This window comes from Esox lucius, chromosome 13, assembly GCF_011004845.1.
Source record: "Esox lucius isolate fEsoLuc1 chromosome 13, fEsoLuc1.pri, whole genome shotgun sequence".
In the NCBI taxonomy this organism is placed as follows: domain Eukaryota; kingdom Metazoa; phylum Chordata; class Actinopteri; order Esociformes; family Esocidae; genus Esox; species Esox lucius.
In genome coordinates, this window is record NC_047581.1 from 13,386,727 (window position 1) to 13,404,929 (window position 18,203).

Consider the following 18,203-nt stretch of genomic DNA (forward strand, 5'->3'; position numbering starts at 1 on the left):
TAGCGAAGTGTCATTTCTTCGGTGTTGTCACATGAAAAGATATAATCAAATATTTACAAAAATGTGAGGGGTGTACTTACTACTTACTACTTGTACAATTTTCTGCACTCCTCTATTTGCACTTCTGGTTAGGCACAAACTGCATTTTGTTGTACAGTACTTGTACTGTTCAATGACAATAAAGGTGAATCTAATCTAATCTATAGAATATCTGGGGCTTTTGGCATTTTATAAGTTACTTAACAAATAGCCATGATAAGCCAGATGAGCTCCCTAACGGTTCAAATAGGGCCTGGTCCACAGTCCACATCCTTCACTCTCTGACACCCTACGTGGCCTTACCACCAAACACAGATACGGCAGCCATCAGTGACATTTTGATAGACTCATCCCTGTAGACATGGTGAGAGGATAGAAGTTAAGTATTGCCTGTCATAATGGTTCACAAAATAGAGCAATCGTACATGACAGGTTCAGTACACATTGTAAAAAGAAAAAAGAAAGAAACAACATAAAAATCGCTTCATTACTTATAATGAGAGATGATGGGGAACAGAGGCGGTTGCGCTGGGCAGCCGAGGTATCTAACACGCTGTGGGGAGGGGGGGCTACCAGGGTGGTCTACAGTATGCCCTGTTATGGCTATGCTTGAAGAGCTCTGCTGTTGTACTTCCTCCTTCTGTCACTCACCTAAGTCCCTAACCACAGTTCTAAATATAGGTAAGAAGAATACTGTTATTTCAGTGGGAACAATAATGTAAGATTTGTAATTCAAACACAGATGTGTAACTCGGAATACATTTTCTATGAATCAGCAAAGGAAAGAGTGAAAGTTCTCCTGTGATTATGCCCGGTATTAAAACACATCTGCTTGGTGGATGTCAGCCTTGGCGGTAGATCAGAGACTTGGCCGAAGTGGGTGTGCAAGAGGGAAAATGACAACTTTGTGTAACGTTAATTCTTTTGCTACACTCCGTATTTGTGTATATTGGATTGCTTTATAACGAAGTTCTTCTCACCGCCCAAGAGAAATTCCACTGGTGTCCTCGCCTCTAGCTTCTGGCTTGCAGTCAAACAACATGGTCTCTTGTCTCCCATTTGAAGTGACCTTTTAACGTGGAATAAACAAGGTTCTGGGCATGGGATTCATGGGAGTTAAAGGTTATTTTCTCAGGCCACACACTACAGTATTTACACATATTTATTTTTAGGTATCTCTGGAAATGAATTGTTCCAACTAAAGCAATATGGATGAACTGCAATTACAACACCATAAGCTTTTAATAGCGCTCTTTATTGGGCATTTACAAAATGCTCTGCACTCCTCTCCTCAGGATTACACTGATAAAATCGGACAGTCCTGGATCATAAGAACAGATAGCAAAAGGCTATCTCCTCAAATCCTTGCACAATTTTCCTTCAGCACTTGTTTCTCCTCCCCCCATCCAAAGCATGTGCCTCTCATCTGATGTGCTCATTCTGCATGAACCATGCTTTAACTCGCCCCCCATCAACGGGGCTTGCAGTACTTCCTGGCCTAGGTCTGCGTGCTGTTCATACATTTCTCCTGTCCTTGACTCCTGTCCTTGACATTCCAATGTTAACTGATGCGAAAACAGCGGCGGTATCTCCCGACCGAAGCCCGCTAGTTAAGCCAGGCTAAAGTGTAATGAAACACCTCATCAGTACAGATGAATGACATGGGTTAGAATTCTGGCCCAGCAAAATGAACGCACAGCTCATCAGTCCACCCCATGCCGTGAAGCCCCAGCCATTCACCATATTCAACTCAGAGGTCCAAAACTATCTGGATGGGATGACATCATAGTGAAGTAGGGGGATTACTGAGGGGGGTGGGGTGAATGGTGAGGAGTTAATGTTAATGGGCCTGAAGACAAGGACTGGCAGTGTTGTAGGCATTTGCACAATACTCCTATGTCCAATGGTTCATTTCCACATTAACACATATGAGTTCCTATTGTAACAAGGACTCGGCTTTGGGATTAGGGGACTGGGTGACTCTTTCAAAGGACTGAGACAAGGAGGCCAAAGACTAAGATGAGGTAACTGGGTGTTTATTGGGATTCTGTGGCTGCTTCTGTTCATGTTCCGACGTTATTGTTGGAATTCAGAACTGCAAGCGTAAGCATGAATAATAGGGAGAACTATTTAGGAATCAATGGTTTAAAATGTTTAATGTTCTAAGCCAGGGGTTCCCCCTGGCCCATCACTGGGGAAGAGGCCGTGGCCAGAGGCCTGGTCAAGCTTAACGAAAGCCCATGTTTAGGTTTACGTCAGCTAAATAAGGTTTATATGACCCAAAGAGAAACTACTGCTTACATCTCCATGCATGAATACACACTGTATATATTTTGACTCATCCAACTGACTCAGCAGTTTCGATATTGTTAGTCACCTATCAAACATTAAGATGGTTTTTCCTAGTGTGATTTTGTTGCACCATTATGCATGGCTCTGTTGGAGGTTTTCTCTCTTTATCTATTTTCTACAGCAAAAGACATCTCCTGTCCTGTAGGTTGGAACTATTGCAATCCTTTCAATTAGTGGACACTGAATGAAGAGGTTATATGGGTAAAAATAATTTGGGGGTGAATTTCATTAATATAAATAGGGGTTTAGAATTGGGTGTGTGGTACTTCCGTTACCCGTACTTCTGTTAACGAAAATGACTGAAACAAGTATCCAACTGAAAAACCCAGAAATATCACATTATTTCCCATTACTGAGTAGTTAATACCATTGAATTATTGTATATTTAATGGACACGGAGCATCTCAGACCTTTAACATTTTTTAACACCTATTACTACTACTAGAGCTACAAATGCTTTTGTAAAAATAGTTTTTATGTGATTTGTTTTATATTCTATTTAAGGAAAAGCTTTAAAATCAGATAGGTCTCTACAAGGTAAACTCAACACAAATCTGAATTTAGAAATTGCTAATCTACGGCAACAGAATGATACAGCAACTCTGATTACACTATGTACAGAAGGACAGTAACAGAATTACATTATGGGTCTCTGATCTATACCACAGGTGACTAATTTTCTTCATGATGTATACTAAAAAGGTTAACACAAATGTTGCATAAATGTTTTAATGCTGAATGCATTTTATGACTTCAATATGGCTTCAACACATTCAGTGTCATTCTAGACATACCAATCAAGAAGTCCTTGTACTGCATTATTCTATTTTGCTATTTTAGCAATTCCTACCAACACCATACGAAACCCTCAGAACCTCCAAAAAGGATGTGCTCATTTTATTAATAGTGTGAGTGTGACTTTGTGAACATCTGACTTCACCCCAAAGGCATTGAACCCATGACTCCTATTTATAAGTAACATAGAAAAGTGTTCCAGTGTCACTGGCAATTGGTCCCTGTGGAGATGAGCTGGCTTGTCTTAGATACCGGGAGCCAACAGTCTAGTCCAGTGTCTGAATATAGTGGGGAATCTCCAGCGTTGATTGTCTTAGTTAGAAACCTTCTAAACAGTCCCAGGCATCCCAAACACATGGGCAGACAACCTCATGGTGGCACACTTGCTACAAGTGGGAACCAAAGCACTTGGGTTTTTAACTTATAACTCTCCACATATGAACGGATTCACCGTTCATTGGGGGGATGCAGAATCAACATGACAGGCATGTCTACCTGTTGGTAGATACAGTGAACCGACCCATTACCCAGTACAACAACCCGGAACTGGTGGTCCCTGTATATGTTTCCATTATACTTGCTATTGAAAGACCCTATATATACCGTAGTATATGTAAAGTTAGCAAGCATTTCACTGTTAGCCGACCCCTGTTACAAATTCAAACACGTGCCAAATAAAATTTGATTAGCAACGATGACACTGAAAACACATTACCGCCTATATCACTTGTAGTATGTGGTGATTCCTTATTTAGAGAACAGTAGGAGGACCGTGGTGGGTTTACTCTGCTCTCAGGTTCTTTGCCGCTGCTCAACACCACTCTTTACCTGGCCAATGTCAGGATGGCAACAGGTGGGTACATGCAACCAGACAACAGCAGTTCTGCCACATGAAGACGCCCCTAGTATATTCAGTCCAACATGTGACTTAGTCTGTAGACATAAACACATATTGATTCCTTCTCCACCATTTCTGGTTAACTTCCTTAAATTAGGTATGCAGCCTAGACAAAAGCATAAACATGGAATCCCAAGCCCTCTCCTTCTCACACCCATTTCTTGGAGGATTGATTATTGTGTGCTCAAATGACAAACTGTTTGTGGCCTATTAACCAGGGTATTTGTGAATCATTTACACTTGTTGGAAATGTATTGTTTGTTACCATGACAATATTGACCCTAAGTAACCACAAACAAATAATTGCGCCCTTGGCAACAGAAAGGTGGGTCTTACCGACAGCCCAGTAATTCCCTGGGTGTGGATAAAGACTCAGAGAAACCCATTGGAAACTGGGATAACAATCAGAACATTACAGAAACATTACCTCAAGCTATAGGATGGTGGTCAAAATCTTGGACATCTTCAGAGAGGAGGTAAGAATGGTTGAGAAAATTTTATTGTTGCAGGGAAAATGTTGGAAGGCTCCCTAACAGCTCATGTGAGAAACACTAACATATGGTTTTGTCTAGATGGTTGACAGAGACGCTTCTTCCCAATGTACTAAAACAAAATATTCACACAGAATCCATTCCAGGAGTACAAGCCTTCAATTATTCATAATAATGTATTGGGTGGGTAATTAAGTTATGAGAAAGTAGAGGTGTGGAAGGGATGTTAGAGACAAATGTTTCACTACCTCCTGCATTCTGATATTGCTACCTAGTTATATTGAAACCAATCTCTAATCACAGTTTGCTCTGTACAATCTGCTCACAAATCTTAATTATCATCCCAGCTACTTCAGCAAAATACTTACCCTGCAGCTGTAATAGGCCTTATTAATGCACACTCTCTCAGAAGACAGGGGTGTCATCAGAGCATACAGGGGTGTCATCAGAGTATACAGGGGTGTCATCAGAGTATACAGGGGTGTCATCAGAGTTTACAGGGGTGTCATCAGAGTTTACAGGGGTGTCATCAGAGTATACAGGGGTGTCATCAGAGTTTACAGGGGTGTCTCAGTGACAGAATCTTTTTAAGTGACATGTCTTTCATCGTTGAACTCTAGAACTTTGGATTTGAAATAAATTTGACTGTCCAGACTGATTTTATTTGAGTGTATGTCATCGGGTTGCGGGAGTAAGGAACCAGGCGCAGGCGGAATGCGGTCGATTTTAGCTTTTAATGAACAATTGACAAGCACGACCAAACAACAAAAGAAAAGGGCTGACTTAAGCAGCAAAAACAACTGTACAGAATGGCTCTAAAGAAACGTACATTTAACGACAACACACACGACAACATCAAACACAACAACAATGATCCACAAATGCGGGGAGCAGAGGGGAAACATTTAAACACTTATAAATGATGTGATAGGGACCTGGTGTGCATGATTAAAGACATTAATGTGACACAAAACAAGTCTGGGATGTGTTCATAAGTGATGGGAACTGAGGGTGCACGGAACGGTGGCGCTGCTGCTCACCGTACCGTGACAGTACCCCCGCCCAAAGGCCCGGCCACCAGACGGGCCAACACGAAACCCAGCCCAAGGGAGGGGGGGTGTAGCAGCGCAGAACCCCCACCGGCACAAACCCGCTGAGGGGGCGGAACAGCCGAGACTAACCAGGGTGGCGGAGCCGTCGGTACAGGCCGGGGAGGCGGAGCCGGCGGAGGATCAGGAGCCAGTGGAGGATCAGGAGCCAGCGGAGGATCAGGAGCCGGGAGGGCACCCACTCAGCCCCCCCTAAAAATGTCCGTACCATGACAGTGTATTTAATAATATCCAATGAAAACGATTGCATAGTCTGCCAATTTTAGGTAACCTAAAGAATTTGGGCAAAATCCAAATGAGCTTAATACGTTTCGTTATTTTAACACAATAACATTGACATTGTCGCCGTATTTTAAGACACCAAACCTTTTGGGACAGATTAATAAAATGCCCAAATTAAAGACACATGTTTAGTATTTGGTCGCATATCCTTTGCGTTCAATAACTGCCTGAAGTCTGCAACTCATTGACCCATGAAACACCAAACTACCCCTCTTAACCTTGCCAGAAACCACCCGGACAAAACTGAAGGTTTCTGGAAGCCAATTCTCTGGACAGATGAGTCTAAAATTGACCTTTTGGTCACAATTGAAACTGCTATGTTAGGCAAAAACCTACCACTGCCTACGACCAAAATAAATGTATCCCATCAGTAAAGCATGGTGGTGGGAATGTCAAGATCTGGGGCTGCTTTTCCTCCTCTGGACCTTGTTGACTGGACATCATTAAGGGAAACATGAATTATGAGGTAAACCAGAAGATTCTTGAACAAAAGTCAGGCCATCAGTCAATGAGCTAAAGCTGAGTCTTCTTAATATTATGGGCATCCCTGTAGGGTTCACATACTTTCAAACAGCGCTATATAACAGAACTGTGTGACTGACCGGAGTCCTCTGTCAAATAAATGAATGTAATGTGTTAAATTGGGAGCGAGACAGGACAGCCTGCCCCCTGCCGCTGGCACAAACTCATGTAAACCTAAGGAAATAACACCATATACAAAACAGAAAGTAGATACATGAAAAGGAAAAAAACATTAAATGAATGTCACCCAAAGGAAGTGAATGCTTTAGGGGTGACCAGAGTGAGATATGTACTGGAGGACACCATACTATTAGAATACCAGATGTTAAGAAGTAAGCTGAGGTAGAGGTACATTTACCTATGGTGGTATAGGGTGTGTTACAGTTATGAGTGTTACAGGAGGGCCAGTTAACCAGAGTGTAAAGGTCACAGTATTGAGCGTTACAGAAGGGACAGTTAATCAGAGTGTAAAGGTCACAGTCATGAGTGTTACAGGAGGGCCAGTTAAAAAGAGTGTAAAGGTCACACTGATTAGTGTTAAAGGAGTGGCAGTTAACCAGAGTGTAAAGGTCACAGTATTGTTACAGGAGAGCCAGTAAACCAGAGTTTAAAGGTGGACACCGTTTTTATGATGTTTTTGATGTTGTGACATTCATTATATATTTCAAACAGAATCTTTCAGCCATAGTTTTCCTTAACACCTAACAAGAAAAAATTGTGAGTCAGTGAAGAAGGAATGTAATCAGAAAAACAAACATCAATCTCATTGCATGATACCCTTATGAAAGACAATTCATTGATCGCCAGTAGTGTTGCCACCTAAAATAATTGATATAAAACACATTTTAATAAGGACATACAGTGAGGGAAATTTTTTTTGATCCGGTGCTGATTTTGTACGTTTGCACACTGACAAATAAATTATCAGTCTATAATTTTAATGGTAGGTTTATTTGAACAGTGAGAGACAGAATAACAACAAAGAAATCCAGAAAAACGCATGTCAAAAATGTTATAAATTGATTTGCATTTTAATGAGTGAAGTAAGTATTTGATCCCCTCTCAAACAATTCTGGCTCCCAGGTGTCTTTTATATAGGCAATCTGGTAATCTGTCCACAGAAGCAATCAATCAATCAATCAGATTCCAAACTCTCCACCATGGCCAAGACCAAAAGAGCTGTCCAAGGAAACAATTGGTAACACACTACGCCGTGAAGGACTGAAATCCTGCAGCGCCCGCAAGGTCCCCCTGTTCAAGAAAGCACATGTACAGACCTGTCTATAGTTTGTCAATGAACTGGGGAGAACTGGGGGGAAAGTGTTGTGGTCAGATGAGACCAAAATCGAGCTCTTTGGCATCAACTCAACTCACCGTGTTTGGAAAAGGAGGAACAGGGGACAGGACAAGGGGACAGGACAACTTCACTGCATCAAATGGATGATGAATGGGGCCATGTACCATCAAATCTTGGGTGAGAAACTTCCCTCAGCCAGGACATTGAAAATGGATACTGGATGGGTATTCCCGCATGACACATGGCCAAGGCAGCAAAGGATTGGCTCAAGAAGAAGCACATTAAGGTCCTGGAGTGGCCTAGCCAGTCTCCAGACCTTAATACCATAGAAAATCTGTGGAGAGAGCTGAAGGTTTGAGTTTCCAGACGTCAGCCTCAAAACCTTAATGACTTCATCTGCAAAGAGGAGTGGGACAAAATCCCTCCTGAGATGTGTGCAAACCTGGTGGCCAACTACAAGAAACGTCTGACCTCTGTGATTGCCAACAAGGGTTTTGCCACCAAGTACCAAGTCATGTTTTGCATATGGGCCGAATACTTATTTCACTAATTAAAATGCTAATAAATGTATAAGATTTTTGACATGCGTTTTTCTGGATTCTTTTTGTCTGTCGCTCACTGTTCAAATGAACCTACCATTAAAATTATAGACTGATAATTTTTTTGTCAGTGGGCAAACGTACAAAATCAGCAGGGGTTCAAATAATTTTTTCCCTCACTGTAGCTATGCATCTTCTATTATTATTAACATGTTACACATATTATACAAACAAATGTGTGTTGATGAACAGTAATTATTTGAGTATGTATTAATATAATCCGGAAAGACATCACTACACTAACACATCTGGATTCCTTATCTGTTTACCGCTATGTTTGTTTTCCTCTTCCTTTGAAGATGTTGTTTTTAGTGATTCAGGTTTAAGGATTCTTCAATACCTATCACACCTAAGTTACAGTAACAGTAACTGCTATGGTGTACATTGCATGGAAATAATAAATAATAGAAGCAAAAAAAATGTCAGATTTACTGCCAAATCCTATTTCTATTTACCAATAGGAATGTTTCAGGCCAGAGTGCACTCCTCCTGTTTACCAAAGCCCTCATCCCAGTTACCAAGACCAACATCTGGTTCCAGAGGGGATCAATTAGAGCATCAGCAGACCACAGGTCTTCAGATGATGTCTACACCAGTTGTCTTTACGGTGACACTCTATTAACAACATCATATCCATATTCACAGCATCTGGAAGGAATTCATTTAGATTCAATACAAACAAGAGTGAGTCAGAAATAAGCAATATCAGTAATAATAAATGAACCTGCACGTGTTCACTAAGCCCAGGGCAACTGGCGCATTCTGCAGCAGAGGCCCAGCAGCAGTTCCAGAGTGACCAGCAGTAGCAGTGTCAGCCAAGCCCAGGGGAGGCCAGAAGACAGTGCTCTGGGTAGACAAGAGAACAGCCCAGGGAGGGGGGTTGCAAGGCCCAGAGTCAGGGACAGACCAGTTCCTGCATCCGAGGGAGGTGGGGGGCGCAGAGGCCCTCGACATGGAGCTCCGGTTAGAAACAGAACAGGTAAACACACTCCCCTTAGCGATTTTTTATATTTTATTTTCAACTGCGAAATCATATAATATTTATTGTCATATTTTTCTTTCTGGTGTACAGATGCCATGCCTCCTCTCACTAACATAACCATGATCTGCTTCAGATCTCCTTCTCCTTATTTCTATTTGGTTTACACATTCCCTTAATCCAGGAAGCTAGTTTGAAAGGTGCACATGCTTTCGGTGTCAAAAAACATTGAACAAAAATCAAAGCCCAATTACTATTGCTGAAGTAGCTAACCTGACTAGATGCAGCATCTGGAGCGAATGTGCTTTTATTACTTCCATAATGGTGGACTGAGGCTGCTGTTTACAGTCAGTGCTAACCACCTTAAAGGCCCTTTGATCCACGCTATCGATGTTAGAGCAACACTAAAGCTTCCATGCCTGATGAATCCCCATAAACACAACCAAACATGGATAAACTCGTCTTTTCACATTCTGTAAAAGAGCTGCGGTTTATTTATGGTTGCCAAAACAAATAATAAACCAATTTTATTATGCATGAAATATTCTCTAAATGTGTTTATTATGGGATGTTCTGTGTTTTTGAGCCCCAGATTTTTGTTAATTGCCTAATTTCTTCTTTAGAAAAGGGTTACACACACACACAGTCCTTTAAATAGTCATGCTCAATCGCTCATAGACTGAACATGCACATTTCAAGATGTTGCATTTGGGATATCTGCCAGAAGTGAATTTGATCAAACATCTGCAGACGTACTTTGAGAGAATAGCTGTTGACACTGCAAAACCACAACCCTCACATTTAGAGTGATTTTAAAACACATTTCTCATAAGAATGTCCCAGAGTGCCTTGCAACGCCAAACATGAAAACAGTTATGGACAGCAGCAGGACAGATGGCCGTGGAGGCCTTTCTCCAGATCGCCGACACTGCGTCTATATCTGCCCCTCGACATCATTCTGTGAGGACGAAGATGAAGACTTAGGAAAGGAGAGTGTGAGGTAATGTATGGTTTCATTTAGAGCCTGTGTTAAGGGTGATATAATGTCACACAGGATATGTATGGTTTCATTTAGAGCCTGTGTTAAGGGTGATATAATGTCACACAGGATATTTGGGGTATTATGTAGAGCCTGTGTTAAGGGTGATATAATGTCACACAGGGTACATCTGACTATTCACACTGTTTTAGGGCTTGTTTCTCAGATAATCTTTTATGTCAAAATCCTTGCAAAACCCATAACAGGGTCCTGAAATATGCTTCAGTAGTGATGTCATTGGGTGGGCAAAGAGATCAAAATGCTTTTAACAGAAACATGTAAAGAAAACCACAAGTGCACCCCAAATTCTCTCTGAAAGGATTCAACTGAGTGTGACACATCTCCCATGAAATATTCTATTGGAAATATGGTAGCCACTGAACAAACTCAACATTTGTTATGCGTAACAATCTGCAACCATTTACCACAGACCTACAGTGGAAATCATCATTCTACCAGAAGAAATCATCAGAATACCAACACGTTCAGAACATGACTACACAGAACCATACCGAAAATGCCAGTCTTCAAGAGGATTCTAAAGAAACCATCCAAATATGGACATCTAGATCACAGCCTACTGTACAGTGCCCCCCACTGAATGTAATCAACCCACGGGTCCCTACAGGAGGCATTACGGATGCCCCTTCCCATTGCAGGGTTCAGGACAGAACACATCCCAGAACAACTGGCCTCATGGCCCCAAAGCAGAGAGCATATGCTTGTGACATAGGAAAGGAACAGAAATCCATCACTCTCCAGATAATGCCTGCAGCTGTTCATAAACTGAGAGGCCCTACATCTGTTAGGCAGCAAGTGGATGGACTGCCCAAAATAAAAACCACCAAGACATTTGTTTGGGGCCACTATGGACCCCTGGAGATTAAGAGTGTGTCTGTTCTGCAAAGCCATATTAGCAGATACACAACAAATCAGAAATTAGAACATTCATCCTGCTGATTCCATTGAATCCTTTTCTGGGATTTGTTCAAATGTCTTACTAGACTGTAAACAGATTCACATGCAAAAGAAACAATCAACTAAAATGTTCGCCTTAACGTGAGGGGTAGATTTGATTGAGTAACAACATAATCTCATATACCGTGACTCAGAGTAATGCCAGAGGCAATAGGAACTGTGATCTTATTTCCAGTTCAGAAAAGGAGAAAATATTTATGTTGGTCTCTTTGAGTGAAAGAGGATGTGGATTCGCCGACGATAAAAGCATGTAAACATACATGAGTATATTACAAACTTAGCACCGGTCTAACAAAGACCTAGCTCATGTTATCATTATGAGATATAATCAAAGGACATAAACAGATCACAAACAGAAGGGCATTGTGTTAATGTCATGGTCGAGTGCTTTAACTGTCCAGATCATTTTGGACAAAATAGAAATAACATTCAACTAATGGTGCAGCGAAAACAGACATGAAACAAGAGGAATAGGATAAATACAAACGTCTGCCATGAAAAACAGCAAGTGGATAAGGAAATACATTGTATTGTTTTAAGTCCCACTGTTACTGTGTCCAATAAGTCCGCAGCTGAGACATTTCCCATTGTCAAATATGCAGAGCAGTGGAGAATTCAAGCCCCATTCATTAGACCACTGCTGAGATATGCCTTTCCCCATATTCTCCACATGGTTCCTTAGTTTATTTAAGGTACTGTTATTTAACAAGGTATGTCCACTAAGAACCCATTTTAATTTCCCGTGACAAAATGGCCAGTGGCAATCAATTACAAGAGGACAGGACAACATACAGAACCACATCAATAACATAAAAATATAACTACATACAAGGGAAAAAAACATCAAACATTACACTAATAAAGTGAGACAAAGAGACAAACTATAAAGTGAGGCAAAGATAGAGTTGACGCTCTGCTGGTGCATTTATCAGATAACAGCTTTGTTTTAGAAGGAGTGATTCGTGATTATAGTGTCAAGTTGAAGAGATTTTTGCAGCGCTTTCCAGTCACTGCTGGCTGAGAACTGACATGAATGAAGTGCAGGTTTTAGAAGGGTTCGGTGTGAGATATTTACTGGAGCTAGGTTATTATTTGAGTGGAAAATGTTGAGGGTTGAGCTGAGGTAGAGGAGGGATTTACCGGTGAAGGATTAGTAAATAAGTTGGTTCCAGTGAGTCTGGCGTCATGTAAATAGCGATGGACAGTTGAGCAGACTGTAAGGTCACAGTGATGAATGTTGATCGCCATGCTAATAGGGAGGAGATGAAAGTCAAAGAAGGCGTGTTGGATGTTACTATATCTACAGCTCGGGGAAAAAGACCACTGCACCTTTTTCATTCCTTTCCAAAAAAGTTGAAAATGAAGATTTTGTGTGAGGAACAGAAGGGTTAAAATTAAGAGACCACTGCAAATTGAACGCTTCTGTTCCTCACTCAAAATTTTCCTTTCCTTTCCTTTTTTTGAAAGGAAATAAAACGTTGCAGTGGTCATTTAATTTTTTTTTTGTATGTTGTAGGGGGTTTTGTGAACTAGTTGTATGCAGAGGTTTAGTGGGGACAGTAGGCAGGTATATTCCATACACCCACTTTATTTCAGCAGGCATCGCGTATACTCAGTTATCTCCTCTAGTACATCTCAGTGTTATAGAGCTATACTGTATGCATGTCAAGGCAGATGGTAAATATCTCTGTGTTCAGCTTATAATGTTGATTAACTACTCTTTATTACAATTTTAAGAGCAGCTATGCGCACGGATGGTAAGATTACAGGCAAACATTCCAAAATCCAGGAAATTTGCAAGAAACATACACCACACATGCGCTCTTGCAAGCGGTTTCATTGGCAGAGATGAAAACATCAGCTTGGAATGTAAGAAAGAGGGGAGAACTGAATATGCATAATGGATTGTTTATGACTTGCATAATGCCTTTGACAGCTAAACAAGAAAATGATTTTCAAAACACATTGACCAGGAGGGTGCATGTAAGAAGTGTTTATGAAATACCAATGTCATGTTGAATCCAGTGTCCAAGCAAAAGGGACCCAAACCATGAAAGGTGCAGGGAGCTGATGTTGCACACGACTAGCACGTCATTAGCATATCCTCTTTGCCAAGATCATCCATCAACCTGACTGGCGTCAAGACGCTGAATTAACAGTACGATCATAAATTGTTTCCAATGCTGATGTGGGGTATTTGTCAGTATGTCCAAACATCTTCAATCAATTTTCAATAGCAGTCATGTTAAAATATGGAATTTGCTGATCTTTCCATTGTAACACAGAGTACTTTGAATGTCAGAAGCCCCCAAAACATAAATTATGTAATGCATTTTCTCTGCCCTTAGAAAATGATTGCCAATTGCACTGCTATTTTATTCAATACATTTTCTAATCAATGATTTAATTGATGTATTTGACCAGAAGCGTCGCTATAGAGCACAATACATTTGGTGCTTAGTCCACCCTCCCGCCCCGCCCGGGACAGAAAGTACAGGGTTTTGAATGTACATGCGGAAAATTTCAATGTACACGCTAGCATCCTACACATCTGCATTATCATATCGCGCTATCGGAATTATAGATGAATAGATCAGGGGCTATTTTTATTATTATTTTTGGTCCGTTTGAGATCCGGGGATATTCATAAAAGATCCGAGGCTATAGCCCCAGACGCCCAGGGCTAACAACGCCACTGTATTTGACTTTGGGTTATGAATACAGTTGTCACATTATGGTGAGGCATGTTAACATTCTGTTTAAATGTATCTCCTGAATCATTATGATACATGGAAAAGGTTTTTGTGTGTAGTTCTAACATACATTGAGAAAGTAAAAAACACATCTTGCAAATGTCCTAACCACGTCCTGGGTCACTTCACCAGAATAAACTGGGAACTGGACCAAAGTTCTAGAGGTCAATGAAAAAGCGCCTTGAGAACGTCCAAGAAACATCCCCAGGATAGAACTCCAAAAAAAAAAAATTCAGGAGAGTATATATATTTTTTACATTCTGTGGATGTATTCATTTTGTTTGCTGGATGCAACCTGATATTAGTTAAACATCATTCTTTATCTTGACAACCCACACTGGTCGTTAGACGAGTAATATAATTGAGAGTATGTGAGTGTGCTTAGAAACGCCTGTTGGTGCTTAGCCCTATAATACATTATCTGTCCCTGCAAGGAAATAATAAAATCCATAGGAATCATGATTAAAATATTAAAAGTAGGAAAACATTAAAACAAACATTATAACAAAATAAAAATCAGTTGTTCTTTTTGATCAACGATATTAGGTCCTTAGGTTGATAAGTGTTACACTGAAGAGTGAGATGCAGATCCCAACAGGGTCAACTTCAACATAACATTTGTTTGAAGTTCTAGACGTCAGTGTCATGAATGTCAGGACACTTGTAACAAACTCACCATTGTGAAACTTCTATTAGATCAAATAAGCCTCGTGCACTCATGTTAGATCAAATAAGTCTCAAATGCCCTCATTTTATGTGATCAATTTCCACACTCTCATTGCCCCCTGCTGGAGGAAAACAAATTTTGATCAGATCGGCCTCGCTTAATTCTACCCCTCCAGTTGGGATTCTCACTCTGCTATTATTGACAGTTCCGGGGAGTTTTAGCAAAATTATATATATCACTAAAATGGCCCAAAAGTATTCACAGAGATTGGATAATAAAACATCAGACACAAAATCAACACAAACATTTCCAGAATGTATAAGTAACTGAAGTTATAGTTAAGCGTCAATCCCATGCGGTCCCGTAAGTAAAAACATTTTTTTGTTACTCGCAATACGGTTCGATGCCTATAGGGAATAGTAGGAAAGTTTGAAAATGAACACTGTCCTACTCTTAAGTTACTCTGGACAGGTGTCCACTGAATGACTAGAAGTACAATATCAGCTATGACAAATCACTAATTTCTTAAGATGATTCATAAAAATCATTGTTCAGCTTAGAAAACATCTGTTGGCTACACTGGCAGGGAAGCAGTGTTGAGATGAACAACCACAAACTACCTGAAAGACCCAAGACCCATACAGTGGATGACCGATGATCGCCTTAACAGAACTCTGTCTAGACAAACCAGCCGTGATCAAGCAGTATGATTAGCTGACCGATAAGCCTAATAAGGATAGAGTAAGTAGCAAAACATACAAGAGGGTAGAACTCCAAGTAACAGCTTGGAGTAGACCTTATTAAATTACTAGTTCATTAATATGGCAGCCATTTTGGTCAAGCAATCCAAACCACATTGAAGTATTGCTGCTTTTGCCAATTTCATAATTAACTTCCACACAATTGTGAGAAACTAACATTTAAGCATGATACGACAGAAAGTCTACCTAAAACAGAATAGTTCACAGGTTCTATACCAATATTTTATTGAACAAACTTCTAAAGAAGACAACATACTCTGTTTTTAGTCAATTTATTTGTACAGAGGAGAAACAGCCTCAAGCCTTGACAGCAAATTTGCGAATGGAATAGAGACGATCCTTCCTCTGCATCTTCTTGGTTCTGAGGGTCTCCTCATGCTTGTTGAGCCTCCTCCGAATGGCACGGGTCTTCCTGGGTCTCAGGTCCAGGGGCTTGTACTTCTTACCCTGAACAGAGATACGATTGGATTAGAACAGTGGTTCCCAACCAGGGGTACTAGGACCCCTGGGGGTACTTGACCTCTCCACAGGGGGTACTTGAAAACACTCATGACACCGTAGGTTTACTAGTGAAATTAACACGAGGGGGTACTCCAAGCAGTGAAAAATAATTTTGGGGGTACAGTAACTGAAAAAGGTTGGGGGCCACTGGATTAGAATTTAAACAACAGAACTATTCAATCCTGGTCTTAAGTATCCAGCATTTAGGCTTTTAAGTCAGAATTGGCTGTGGCACAAGACCAAGTTCTCAAATTCAGGTTGGTCACTCAAACTTGTTGCATAGTGGTCAATGTTGACCTTCAGGACAAAACGCATCATAACCCAAAAGGTAATAGGTCACAGAGGGCTAATATACTCAGGGGATTTCCACTTCAGTTAGGCTGACTGGATAGGAAAAATATAGTGAAATAAAGACCAGTGCCCATTGAAGTAAATGTCACAGCCATACTATTTCAAATCCTGAGACAAAATCCAGTTACATAGCTTTGGAAAAACAGCTTCTGTTGGATATCGATGAACAGTGGCAACTCAAGTCCTGGGAATGTCACGATGACAGTGGTGATCTGTGGCTAGACACCGTGAGACTCATGTCCACAGCTTTAAACTGCTTACCAGGCAATACCAGTTTTAACTGACTTGTTGAAAACATGCCTATGGCTGGTGTGGCTCTTACCTTGTAGAACTTCCTCAGGTTCTCCTTCTGAGTCTGGTTGATGACAGTCAGAACACGGGCAATGGATTTGCGTACAACGCATCTAGGGGGAATCGATCAAATAAGATCTAAGTAATAGAAAAGTTTCGTAACAGGTGTTTTATAAAGCAACTTACATTTTTTTCTTATATTTAAAAGAGGCTGAAACCCAATTAAGTATAGATAGTGCAAGTGTATAACTAAATGAATCTCTAAGCATGAGACCATAGCCCAATGAATCACCAAAAGCCTATAACATTTTAGTCTGTTTACGTATCAACGTCATACAACTCAGTGGGGCCATTTAAAAAACGTACATTAATTACTAATACTAATTTCAACACAATGCAGTGACGTAGACAGTGACAGAAAGCGAGCTACGGTCAATTGAGAGCCCCAGCAAAGATCAGGACGCGCTATTTTTGCAGCCCAAATACTCACATCTTGGAGAGCTTGGAGGCAGCTCCACCAGTCACCTTGGCTACGCGGAGCTGGGACAGCTCTACCTTCAGGTCATCCAGCTGCTTGAGCAGCTCCTCCTTCTTCTTACCCCGCAAATCTCTAGCCTTGATCTTGCCCTGTGAAAATTTACAAAGAACGGGGACACGTTTCTTTACATGACCAAGTTAATGAGTTTTTAAAATCAATTTAGTTAACTAGCGAACTACACAAGTCGCCTACAAAAATATCAATGTCAATTTGTGCAAAATAGTATTCTTACAGTATATTACAATGTAGCTAGTTACAATACAGATGAATACTGCATCGAAAGAATTGCTAACATTTGATTACCTACGTAAATGGCTAACAACCACTCCATGTATAAGTGGTTGTCTGATAGCTAGCCATCCATGCATTTTCCTACTGTTAGCTTTTAGCTAGCTCACTTTTGGGTAATAATGGTGTCAACGAACAAATTAAGTGACTCTCCAGAATTCACTAACCTATGTGAGAAGATAAACCTGTTAACTCTCATAAATTTTATCAACGGTGGTCGTTTTATGTGGATTAGAATGGACAATTTTAATGAATTGAACGAAAGCCGCGAGCCTCTCACCATGTTCCTCGATGCTGCCACAGGAAAAGAAAGAACGACAACGTGTTCGCGAAGAAGCTATCTTCCGGTCTGAGGATTTCCTTTAGTTACGAATCAGTCAAATACCTACAGTGCCACTCGGTGGATTTACCAGAGAATGACGGTTAACAATATTTTTCTGTTGCATCTCATGCTTTCTAAACCTTAAGTGTAAGCGGTAAAACGTCACAACTCTGCAAATGGGTCAACTGGAACGTCACCCAAGACAAATGTCCTACTGGGACCTATATTTTTCGGATATCTCAGTGAAAGACATAAACACAGCATCAGCTTAAAGAGGTAAGACTAAATAAATTTAAAAAAACTGCACCATCATACAAGAAAAATAAATTAAAACGTTTATTTTTTTATTTT

At 40.6% G+C, this 18,203-nt stretch overlaps 2 protein-coding genes across 2 annotated transcripts; one reads left to right on the forward strand and one right to left on the reverse strand.

Moving 5' to 3' along the window:
* Positions 1–3,651: 3,651 nt before the first annotated feature.
* LOC105014231 lies at positions 3,652–11,323 on the forward strand. Its single transcript, XM_034296497.1, has 6 exons — positions 3,652–3,744; positions 4,406–4,560; positions 8,846–8,991; positions 9,127–9,363; positions 10,197–10,363; positions 10,833–11,323. The coding sequence occupies exons 1-5, from the start codon at positions 3,652–3,654 to the stop codon at positions 10,325–10,327; spliced, it is 762 nt and encodes a 253-aa protein (XP_034152388.1). The 3' UTR covers positions 10,328–10,363; positions 10,833–11,323.
* A 4,494-nt stretch (positions 11,324–15,817) lies between these two features.
* LOC105014154 (60S ribosomal protein L35) lies at positions 15,818–17,839 on the reverse strand. Its single transcript, NM_001303977.1, has 4 exons — positions 17,811–17,839; positions 17,195–17,331; positions 16,736–16,817; positions 15,818–16,008 (listed from the first exon to the last, which is right to left on the reverse strand). Exons 1-4 carry the CDS (start codon positions 17,811–17,813, stop codon positions 15,859–15,861), a joined length of 372 nt encoding a protein of 123 aa, NP_001290906.1. The 5' UTR covers positions 17,814–17,839; the 3' UTR covers positions 15,818–15,858.
* Between the last annotated feature and the right edge of the window lie 364 nt (positions 17,840–18,203).

What these genes read in the sequence shown, in the direction of transcription:
- LOC105014231 (XM_034296497.1), top strand. Translation starts at nt 3,652, where the DNA reads ATGCAGAATCAACATGACAGGCATGTCTACCTGTTGGTAGATACAGTG. An exon ending in TGGACATCTTCAGAGAGGAG is followed by an intron (nt 4,561 to 8,845) that starts GTAAGAATGGTT and finishes ATTTACCAATAG; the next exon opens with GAATGTTTCAGGCCAGAGTG. An exon ending in TCCGGTTAGAAACAGAACAG is followed by an intron (nt 9,364 to 10,196) that starts GTAAACACACTC and finishes ATTTCTCATAAG; the next exon opens with AATGTCCCAGAGTGCCTTGC.
- LOC105014154 (NM_001303977.1), bottom strand. An exon ending in GCCTCCAAGCTCTCCAAGAT is followed by an intron (nt 16,818 to 17,194) that starts GTGAGTATTTGG and finishes GATTCCCCCTAG; the next exon opens with ATGCGTTGTACGCAAATCCA. An exon ending in ACCTGAGGAAGTTCTACAAG is followed by an intron (nt 16,009 to 16,735) that starts GTAAGAGCCACA and finishes ATCTCTGTTCAG; the next exon opens with GGTAAGAAGTACAAGCCCCT.